Genomic DNA, 12224 nt, shown 5'->3' on the forward strand with positions numbered 1-12224 from the left:
TGCTTTTAGAAAATGTTTAATAACATAATAAAAATAATATCTTCAACTCAATGAACGTGTAAATTAACAACGACTTTCAAATAATACCAATGGATACTTAATTATTTTCCAAGTGTTGCTGGCAGCGGCTACGATTTACGAGACTGACTCCAACGTAATGGCCATCAGACCGGTCTACGTAGTCCTCGTCGGGTTGGGACTGGGCTGCATAGCTCTAACGATAACAGCAGTGGTCATCCTCTGCATGTACCCACTCAACAAGAAACAAATCGCGAAGTCCGCACCAGCATTAAACAACGCCGACAAACATAGAGGTAACGATCAGACAAAATTAATTGAGTCGACCGACAGCAAAAAGGGATTCAATACGGTGAACAGCGTTGGACTGGACTTCGAGAACCCCGCCTACCAAGATATGGAAGTTGTGGAAACAGAACACCGTCTGGACGAAGTTTACGCGAAATAAAATTGAAAAATGATTTTGATACATTTGAAGACACAGATTTATTTATTGACTGCCTTTCAATGTTAATCATGTTATACGCTAAGTTATTTTTTTGTCATTCAATGCTAATACACTTTGATCTTAATTTAATTTATAAAAATCAGACTTACACTGCATATACTTTTTTTGTAAATATGCTTCAAAATACAATTTCAAACAAAAGTTTATTACGTTGGCAACAAAGTCGAAAAGAACTAACAAAACCAAATTAGATTTATAATAAATCAGATTAAAAAAAATCTTTGGAGTAGTGGTTGTTCCTAAACATTTAGACAGCTGATTAGAAGCTGTACCTCAAAAATGTAATCACAAACATGGGCTAGCTGGCTGATGACTGATGACAGATATGCTTATTTGAATACAATTATTGGCACAAAAAAATGCAGCAATAGCAAAATGGTGGAATATAATGAGCAAAAAAATATAAAAAGAATGAAAATTTATGAAATGGCATCAATGTCTCTCTGTTCTTTCCAAACTTTATATAGAAATTCAACATCTTTAAACCCATGTGCTGCGATGATATTTCTGAATTTATATTTGTCGTAGGCCATATCATAATACACCAAATTGTTACTATGTTGCAACTTGATCCCTAACTTATATGCAACAACTCCCAGAAACACATCATCAAACCTTATCAACTTAACATACTGCAGAGCCAGATTGATTCTTTCTGCAGTTGGCATAGGTACAAAAAACGAGCCAGCTGTCACATAATCAGGCCAGAACCTGTAAGGATATTCGTCTAAAGAAACGTACCACTTGTTGTTTTTGATCCTGTATGGCATAGCATTCCTCCACACCATTCCAACAATCGTGTTGTCATAGTCCTCCTTTTTAACTGCATTCAACAGTTCCGTCACCTTCTTCATGTTAACGTAGTAGTCGTCATCAAAGAAGGCAACAAATCTGGCGTTCTTGCAGAAATTGACAGCCCATTTGAAGCCCATGATCATTTTTAACGTATTGTTGAAATAATGATCGATGAAGAATTGTTGCACAATATCGTCATAATCTTGTTGCTCTATTCCTATTCTTTGCTGCAATTTTTTATTATTGGGATTGACTCCCAGTAGAAAAACTCTTCTGATGTTAACATGATTAGTACCGAATTGTCTTCCCCACGTTCTCCTAATCATGTTTCTCTGATCAAAGTTTTCCAAACGTGATTTAATAAGAACAATTAAGAAAACATCATCTTCATTGCCATCCTCATCTCTGCACTTCAAATCAGAATTCATAATGTATGGGTAATTGTGGTGTTCATCAAGCGGCTGAACTACCTGTGTTTCACCATTTTGCAATCGATTGACCACTGACTTTAAGTCAATTTCAAGAGGATATTTAAATTTTGAGAACGGTACAGTCAGTGCATATTCATAGACATTATAATAGTAGCAATAATATACTATGAAGAGTGTTAAAAAAGAAGCTATTAGATATGGAATGTTCAAGAAATTCTTCAACTTCATCCTCATCATTTCTTATTATTCTCTTTTTTCTTGGTCAACTGCTGACAGAAAATTTCATCTAAAATAAATTGGAAACTTTGAATTATAAATTTAATTGACAAAAAAAAGTAAAAATGCTGTACATGGTTTTATTTATTTATAGTTAGTCTTATTTATCATACACATACATATTACAAGGTATCAAATCAAATAAGAGTAATATTATTTATATTTATTATTAATGATATTTTAATTTTATTATTAATTTCATCTTGTCTACATTATGTTTTTTTTCCTATGGCCTTCCTTAGTTAAAACTCACCAATCTCGAAAAATCAAGAGATTTCATTATTTCATCAAATGACAAAAATAAAAGTAATAATTAATAATTCAACTAATTCTAATTAATTAATAAATTAATTAAAATTAAAGATAAATAATTAAATATATAAATAATTATTTCACAAAAGTATATCACTATATCTATATATTATTTAACTAATTGTTTATTTTTTTAATAAAATTAAAGAAATATAAGTACTTGATTTCAACGATTCAAGATTAATTCACTATTCCACTTCTTATTTGTGTCGTTATTCTTGCTATGTTTTTGTTCGGTTGAGAAGACTAATCACTAATTGACTAATCACTAATCACTAATCTAATCTAATGAATGTCTAATCATCAGCATGAAATTTTCAGACAAATATTTCTAGCTAAATATTAAAAAAATGATTCATAATAAATTATAACTCAACGTATTAACGTTACAAAATATACATGATCGTCTATTTTAAATAAAAAATAAAACTTAACAAATCATTTATTTAATAAATTAATTAAATTATCATGCGATTTGAACACGAGTTTTAAAAGTGAAATTACAGGTTGTTGCCAAATAAATCGAATACAAAAGGTAACTGTTCTGTTACCTTTAAGAAGTTATTAAATGTAGAGACTTTTTTGTAGTTATCTGAAAATTAAGAGTTCAATAACGGATTAAATTTTTTCAACTCAAATATTAAGATCGGATTAGAAGAAGAATGTTGAATAAATTGCATGAAACACATGAAATTTCAGTATAATTAACAAAATCATTGATTTAGCATTACATAGGCTTATCTATGCATTAAATTTTAAAAACTAAAATTCTTTTATTGTCGTTTTCCAATTTCTGCACCATTAATGCCATGCAAATAGAAATTTTTTAAAATTTGTATATGATGCAACGCAGATTTCTCTAAGCCAGCGTTATACTTGAGTACTATACTTCTAAGTCAAATTTTGTTTTTGTTTGCAATGATTGTAATAAGTATTCTATTAGTTATTCCATTTTTCGTTACAGTATGTATATATAGGAAAATAAATGTATGTATACAAATATGAGAGAAAAAGAGAGAGAGAGAAAGAGAGAGAGTACGGTATATGTATAGTCATCATATATTAACATCGACACGGTTGTTAAAAGATAATCTCGAACTTACTGTTCCTTTGGACACTTTTTTATTCAATATTTCGCAACAGAAACAAAGGAAAAATGGAAAATAATTAGATAATATACTAAAAATATTAATAATAATTTTAAAAAGTGTAACGGGAAACGAATAATGAAATGTTAATAAACCATCCGCAAAAAAGTTTAAAGTTGAGAAAATTCAAACACAAATCAATAATGTATATAATGATGACGATGATGATATAGTCATAACATGTCTGCTTGCAATGTCTCTCATTAAGCATAGGCAAAAAATAAATGAATACTGATGCACGTACACACACACGTACATACATCCACACATACATCCTTGTATACATAAATATACATACGTATAAATACATAAATAAGTATTATTACTACTTTGAATTCAACATTAAATTGGATCATGACAAAAATTAACAGAGATACGACAAATATACTAATAATAAAAGTAATATCTCGTTTGTTCTTATAATAATTTGGCAATTTATAAGAACAAATCTGTGTTTAAAACACACACATAAGTAACCAACACACTGAATGTGATTGTGTGTGTGTGTGTGTATATGTGTGTGTGTGATATAAAGAATGATAATAATAATAAAGCATAAAAAACAAAATCAAATAAAAAAGAATTATAAATATATTGCTAATTGTAGAGAGAAATCGTCGCAACATATTTTAGCATAGCACGCACGCACGCACACACGGATATACAAACACACACACACACACACACACTGATCATCAACATAATCATCTTGCTTGGTGGTCGAATCACCATCTTAATGGTTACGGCATAGAAAAGCCAAAAGTAGAGTTGAACGACTGCAAGGCAGAAGTGATCTTGTCAACGAGTTTGAAGACGGTAGAGTCACTCCTTAGATATTTAAAACCCAACGGCGCTAAGAACTCGGCCACGGCCTGATTACCTTTGATGACTTTATCGAACTGCTCGTTATACGAAAGACTTTTGGTTAAGCGGTCGATGCCGTTGACATACTCCTGTAGAGCGACTGTCAGCTTTGATGGTACGGTACACGAGCCTTTGTTCTTTTTGGAGGAGGCCAGCATGATCTGTCGTTGCATTTTTTTAAATGAAATGAATTACTTTCTTGCATATATGCATTTTACTTTTTGAAGGAAAGAATTATTAGTTATAAATTTCAAACCATTTCAAGCAGTATTAACTATGGGGTACAAAAAAAATGTTGAGAAAATAACAGAGAGTAGATTCAACAAAAAAAATGAAGCATGGCATAAAATTAAACTTACTATATAGTATAAAGATATATTAACTGAGAAAAATGAAAATATAAAAATATGTAAATAAAATATTGAAAAAATGATGAAGAAATGAAGTACCAACCGGTACATAATGATCGACCACGACCTTGGCGTCGGTGGTGTTCTTTTTTTGAATCAGGTAGAAGTTGTAGCTTATATATGAAATCAACTTCAGGTGAATGCACTTCAAAATATCCCTACTCACTGAATCACCATTCAAATCGCAAAAAAGAAATTTAGAAGTCTGTCTACAGAAATCGAGTGTGTCGAGGTACTTCTTGGTCAGGATTTTTCCACCTGCATTTTCATTAGCCATGGCAGACAGTTCTTGAGCTTTGAGGAGGCCAATCTTTATTAAGATGACAGTCGAATTCAACGGGTCTGACTGTAAAGTCATATTTTTAATAATTATTCATGTTGCCAAATTTTGAAAGAATATATATTTTTTTTGAGAACTTATTAAACAAATTATTTGGATACATCGCGTTTTATTGTATTTGAAATATGGGTAGAATCACGAACCAAGATGATGAAACAGAATACAAATATCTATGTTTATTATCAGAGAGAAATTTAAATAAATAATTAGTAAATGAAGATTCTCAAAGAACGAGCAAAAAAACTGACGATGGAGTCCAGTATGGAAGTTAAGTCAGCTGCCTCACTTCTGTAAACTTCTGAGCTAGCTAAGCTGAAAATTTGACCAGAGTTACTTTAAAAATAATTATAATTCTTGATAGCAGAAACAATAATAATATAAATATTAACAAGAATAAAATAACAAAAGTTTGAAACATTAGCAATGTTTAAGTCATAACTGCATTAACTTGGAAACCACCCAAAAATAATAACATTCATGCACCTATAATGGCAATTTAAATTTTAAAAAATTAAATATCCATTAAAGATGAAAGATTTAAAAAAATTTAATTTTAAAATTTAAAGAAAACCCACAGGTTATTAGAACCATCTTCCTCTTCTTCCTCACTTTCATCAACATCTCCATTACCAAAAAGACTAAATTTCCTTTTTCTATTAATAGAATCTGTACTGATTTGACTGGAAAGATCATTCGTTGTTTGGGTGTACACATCCAGTTTCGATTCCCTTTCTGTCTGAACATAAGCGCTGCAACAATCGCTGGGGCCACTGTATCCATTTCTATTTTTATAAGCATTGTTTTGGTACCTGCGATTATTATTGTACCAGTCGCGTTTATCGTGACGGTCATATCTGCTGGAGTTATCAGTCCAGCTGTTGTTAGAACTGCCCCTAGAATAATTTGATGGGTTGAAGTTGGGGTTGTCATACTCTGATCTGCCTTTGTAATTTTCACTGGTGCCATTGGGACGCGCCAGCGTGGCTATCCACTGGTCAGCCACTGATTTGGCCAATGACTGTTTGTAGGGCACTGCAGGATTGCTAGAAGGGGGTGATGACTGAGATGTGGCCAAGTGAGAAGAAGGTCGTTCGGGTCTCTGCAGTGGAGTGTATAAATCATCACCAAATGGGGAAGTCTTATCAGTGCTTGATGTTGGGACCCCATATTCTTCAGGTTCATCCAAATCGTATGGGTTCCTGGTTGTTATGTGGACTGGAGTTTCCTGCTGCAAACAGCTGTTAAGGTACTTTCGCTCCAAGTCTTCTGCTCTTTTTTCGGAGCAAAATTTTTTAGAAGTTGGTTCTTGAAGTTGATTATTTTTTGCAGAGGCACTACTGTCTTGTTGCTTTTTTAGAATTTTGATTTTTGGTGTTTGAACAACTGAGATACCTGTAATTTTGGACAGTGATTCGGGGGAGGGAGGTTTCTTCTTCAGTTTGGTGGTTGGGGCAGGTGGAACACTACTTGTTGTGGCAGCGGGTATTGTTTTATTATCTGCAATATGTCGTTGGGAAACAGGTTGAGCAGTTACCTTATTGGATACATTATTCTTGCTTGATTGTGTCTCTTGAAAGTTTATGTTACAATCTGAAGATGGCTCTACAGCAGCCTTGCTTGCATTTGACAGCAGAATGTTCGAAATAGGATGATGTCTGTGAACCTCTGTTGATGGTGGTGGTAGTTTGATTAGTTGCCGGGCTGGTATGCTAAAAGGTCCATTGACAGCATAGTCATCATCTTCATCTGATGATGATGAATCGCTTAGACGACGCATCATTTCCACCAATGATAACAAAGCCTGACTACTTTTTTCCAGGTAAAGCCCCTGCTTTGAAATTCAATATTCAGTTTAAAATAACATATCCCCAATGTGGTCAACATAAACATAGATTTAATATTTACATTTAATTTAAGTAGTTATTCAATAACTAAATAGTTACTCTAACTAAATTACTTATCAATGAAGTCATCTTATTATATATTATAAAATAAAAGCTGATTAAAAATTTATTGAATTACTATTTAAAACTTTAAAATTTAAATTAAATAAAACTTGTCTAAAGTCAACAATAATTTTCATTTAAAGAACATTCCCTGACTTGAGACTAATCCCAAATTTATACTAAATACTAAATGTAAATAGTAATTATCATTTTAATAATTAAAACTTTCAACTTAAAATTATTCTTTATTTCATAAAAAAATTTAATTCAATTAATCTTTAATCTAAAATTTTTAATCTTTAATCTTAAATTTAAAGTTTAATGACTCCACTTGACTAAACCTAAACTTTTTCAATTTAAAATAATTGTTGCTCTTTAAATTTAAATAACTTCTAAAAGCTGAGTTTCAATTCAAAAAATTTACAAATTCAATCAAAAAGCTACACGACTTTCAGGTTTTGTTATAGTTTCGGTTTCATCACTTTTTTTTCACCACTTTTTCATCACAATTTTGAGTACATGTACATGTACAACATACATACATTGGTACAGAGTACACACATTCTGACTATTATCACTATTACTTACCTTTCTTTACAGAGGTCCAGCAGATAAATGACACAATTTATAACAAAATTTTACACTCTAACGTGTTCATGAAGATATGTGTACGTAGATTCTGTCCTAATTTATATCTTATCTATTTTTTACAACCTAACAAATCCGCGATATTAAAATTAAAAACCATAACAAAGATAATGTGGCTAAAATAGGATCTAAAGTTTAAAATTTTTATGCAAAGAACTGAAAAACTTTATTAATGTACATACTTTGGAGTGCGACCATGCCAGATGACAAATAATAGTTGAATGTAATATTTTCAACTACAAACTGAAATATAAACTTTTATAAACTTTTTCTATCCACGTGCCATCATTCATTCGTTCGTTTGTTCGTTGGTCCGTCCGTACGTCCATCCGTCCGTCCTTCCATCCATCCATCCATCCTTCCATCCATCCATCCATCCATCCGTCCATCCATCCGTCCGTCCATCCATCCGTTCGTCCGTCCGTCCGTCCATCCATCCATCCATCCAGTCATTCATTCACTCGTTCATTCGTTCATTCATTCACTCGTTCATTCGTTCATTCATTCACTCGTTCATTCATTCATTCATTCATTCATTCATTCATACATTTATTCATTCGTTCATTCATCCATCCATTCATTCGACCATTAAAACACATCAAAATGGTAATTACAATTTAAACACATCAAAATGGTAATTACAATCGGGCGGAAAAATTTTAAATGATTGGCTGTAGTGTAGATGATGTAGCAAGGTACTTGTCGTCAATAGGTTCAGCTGACATGACCTTACTCTCGTGACTGGCTGGCCAGGGGCTTAGAGCGGCGACCAATTAAAGCGGTTCAAGATCTGAAAAAATTATTGAATGAGTAATGGATGGATGAGTGAATGGTCGGACGAGTGAATGGATGGATGAGTGGATGAATAAACAGTTACACAAACAAACAAGACAGACACACATACAAACATAGTGTAGAATTTTAGTTTTTAAGTTTAATTCAATGCGAATCGCATTATAACGAGACTCAAGTTTGAAAGTTACATATAAAAAACACAAAAAATTTTAACTGATTGTTAGATTGATTGATTAATAAGTTAACTATAAAAAAACCTGAAGCATTAATATAAGATAGTCTTTATATAGAATAAAAATATAGAACAGAACGGTTTTTGCTCAAGGGGAGGCCTATTTACCATTAAACAACACTTTCTTATGGGTTGAAGCAGGGATATGCAAAGAATCTCAATTTTTGCAACTTTTAATTATTTTCGGTAATGTCGATTTTATTTGTTTAAATTTATACCAAATAAAAGTAATTAATTACCATATTGAATAACAATTTAAAAAAATAAAATTTTAACATTTTAAATAAAAGCAATATTCCGTAATTAGTAAATATACTATCGTAACTTTTGACTCGAACCTCACCCTCCATCTTCCCTCCAGAAGTAAGCTCCTTGCTCAACCGTTGAAAGTGAGCGAAGGTCGTTATATTTATTCTAGTTATATGTATCAAACAGTATCTTATTGAACAAAATAGTATCATAAAATAAATAAAGATACTTTTTTTAATATAAAAAATTTTCAATTTGATTTCATTGCGATATCGATGATGATGATGATTGTGACCTGACTAATTAAAAAACATCAAGTAAAATTTATAATAAATTATAAATTTGAACTGCGTGCGCACATATGTAGCACTGATTACTGTTGCGTTTATAATGAATTTATATACTATATAGTCTATATAAAGCAAGCAAAATTTTAATATAAAAGCGCTTATAACTCTATGCATATTGGCTCAGCTTGGCTCGACTCGGCTTGGAATTGGATGTTAAGCAAGGTGTGGTCTTAAACTATTTGGAATTCACCCAGAAAAATTTGCGCACATATGTAGCACTGATTACGACTGTTGCGTTTATAAGGAATTTATATACTCTATATATAAAGCGAGCATAATTTTATTATAAAAGCGCTTATAAATTTATGCATAATGGCTCAGCTTAGCTCGGCTCGGCTTGGAATCGGATGTTAAGCAAGGTGTGATCTCAAACTATTTTGAATTCTCCCCGAAAATTTTGAACTGCGGCATACATATGTAGCATTGATTACTGTTGCAATTATAATGAATATATATATATATATATATATATATATATATATATATATATATATATATAAAGTAACTAGAATCCATGTATACAAATAATTAATAAGATTATATGTTTTATATAAAAAGTAATATAGCAGATTTAACCAGCCAATCAGAAAATTTTGATGACGTCAATTTAGTACTGTTGGCATTGTGGTTAAGACTGTATAATACTGTAGTACATACATTAAATAAGTTTTTTACTGATGTGAATGATTGAAATGGTGAAAGTGTATGGTTGAAACGAGTATAAATAGGAGCTGAGAAAACGTGAATATCAGATCAGGCATTCTGCCTCGCATGAAGCAGTCTGTCTGATCTCATTTATTTTATTTTATTTTTTTATTTTTATTTATTTTATTATATAGAGTTATATAGAGTTATATAGAGCTTGCATGTTTGTAGGTGGTTTGAATGTTTGTAGGTGGTATTTTTTTAATTTTAGGTGGGTTCTTTAACGGTTGCTCATACATACATACATACATCGTGTTTGTTTGTGTGGTAGTATTTTATGTTCTGTTTTACTCCTTTTTCTCTTTCTTCATGAGTCTTGAGTTAAGTTAATGAAGCATAGGTAGGTGAGGTAAAAATTAATTTATTATATAGGTAGGCTAGGGCATAAGGTAATTTAGTTACATAGGTAGGTTAGGGACTCCTATTCTTTTACTCTACTTGGTGGTGTGATTTTTGTTTTGTGTTTTTTCTGTTTTGTTTCACATCATACATTCAGCAGTTACGCGGTGGTTCCTGGTTTTAGTGGGATTTTTATTGATTGAATGTGATGGTATGTATGGTTATATAGAGTTATATAGAGTTATATAGAGTTATATAGAGTTATATAGAGTTATATAGAGTTATATAGAGTTATATAGAGTTATATAGAGTTATATAGAGTTATATAGAGTTATATAGAGTTATATAGAGTTATATAGAGTTATATAGAGTTATATAGAGTTATATAGAGTTATATAGAGTTATATAGAGTTATATAGAGTTATATAGAGTTATATAGAGTTATATAGAGTTATATAGAGTTATATAGAGTTATATAGAGTTATATAGAGTTATATAGAGTTATATAGAGTTATATAGAGTTATATAGAGTTATATAGAGTTATATAGAGTTATATAGAGTTATATAGAGCGTAAATCCTATATAGATACCTTTCTTTGAGGTTCTTTTCTTTGCCGACCGGTCGGCTTCTTTGCGTTTCTCTATTTTCATTTAAATTAATTAAATAAATAAGATTTGTCCGTTCATTTAGGTTCTTTCAGGTTCATTCATTCAGGTTGAAGCTTCCGGAGGTGTTCATCGTGGAAGATCAGAATGGTTGTGATGTCACGCTACGTTCGTTCATTCAGTGTCAAAGAATGCACGCCTGGCTGGGGTTTGTTTTACGGTTTCTTTGCGGTTTCTCTTTTTGCCAATTGGCTGGCTTTTTCGGCTGGCGGGTTTCACCGCGACTCGTTTCTCTATTTTCATTTAAATTAATTAAATAAATAAATAAGATTTTTTTATATCATTCATTTCATTCAGGCTAAAGCTTCCAGAGGAGTTCATCATGGAAGATATCAGGCTACGTTCATTCATTCAGAGGCAAAGAATGCACGCCTGGCTGGGATACGTTTTATTCTTTTTTCTCTGTAATTTAACAATAAGTAAGAATGCTCACACGCGCACACACACACACAATTACATTAAGTAGCTATATAGGTAGGTTAGATAGACATAATTTTAATTGTAGGTAGGATAGATAGGAAACATCCAACACTAATGAAGTTGAATAGGTAGGCGCGTAAGTTTATCGCTTCTATTTTATCTCGCATCTACATTACACGCATTAGCGTATTACACACACACACAGTTGCATACATAAACACATATATTAGTATTTGAGCGTAATTTTATTTTCAATACACATTCTAATTTATTATTACTAAGGTTGAGAGTAATTTAATTTCATAGGTAGTTAAGGGCGATGATGTAATTCTAGGAACAATCTTGTAATGTAAATTAAAACGCTGTAAGTGTATCGATAGGTAGGTTAATTATAAGTTTTATATTATTATTATTATGTCGGAGCCCAAGGCATTACGTAGGTGGTGGGGTGGGTGCCGAAAGGCCAATGAATTGGGCTCTTGAGTTTTGTAATTTTAGGTAAGCTAGGACCGTAATGTAATGAATAGGTAAGTTAAGGCCACGTTGTAACACATACTCATTAATAGATTTAGGGTTTAAGTTTTATACTATTATTACTAAGTTGGAGCCCAAGGCATTACGTAGGTGGTGGGGTGGGTGCCGATTGGCTAAATGAATTGGGCTCTTGAGTTTTGTAATTTTAGGTAAGCTAGGGCTTAATTGTAATGAATAGGTAAGTTGAGGGTACGATAGCCGATTGACTCTGGATTTCAAAGTCTCTGTCAGAGGAAG

At 31.8% G+C, this 12224-nt stretch overlaps 3 protein-coding genes across 3 annotated transcripts in view; 1 reads left to right on the forward strand and 2 right to left on the reverse strand.

Annotated features, from left to right (window-relative positions):
• The window catches only part of HELRODRAFT_193017 (hypothetical protein), a 1968-nt gene extending 1307 nt beyond the window's left edge, over positions 1-661 (forward strand). Inside the window, exon 5 of the mRNA XM_009025347.1 lies at positions 114-661. Coding sequence (XP_009023595.1) covers positions 114-466 — 353 coding nt within the window. The 3' untranslated portion in view covers positions 467-661. The remainder of the gene's footprint in view (positions 1-113) is intronic.
• Positions 662-945: 284 nt separating this feature from the next.
• On the reverse strand, positions 946-1749 carry HELRODRAFT_84672 (hypothetical protein; the record flags this gene model as incomplete). The annotated part of the gene is made up of 1 exon (XM_009025288.1): positions 946-1749. One exon carries the CDS (start codon positions 1747-1749, stop codon positions 946-948), a length of 804 nt encoding a protein of 267 aa, XP_009023536.1.
• Positions 1750-4228: 2479 nt separating this feature from the next.
• On the reverse strand, positions 4229-6882 carry HELRODRAFT_177135 (hypothetical protein; the record flags this gene model as incomplete). Its single annotated transcript, XM_009025348.1, has 4 exons — positions 4229-4513; positions 4806-5108; positions 5351-5414; positions 5678-6882. 4 exons carry the CDS (start codon positions 6880-6882, stop codon positions 4229-4231), a joined length of 1857 nt encoding a protein of 618 aa, XP_009023596.1.
• Positions 6883-12224: the final 5342 nt, after the last annotated feature.

Source organism: Helobdella robusta (genome assembly GCF_000326865.2).
Source record: "Helobdella robusta unplaced genomic scaffold HELROscaffold_41, whole genome shotgun sequence".
Lineage (NCBI taxonomy): Eukaryota > Metazoa > Annelida > Clitellata > Rhynchobdellida > Glossiphoniidae > Helobdella > Helobdella robusta.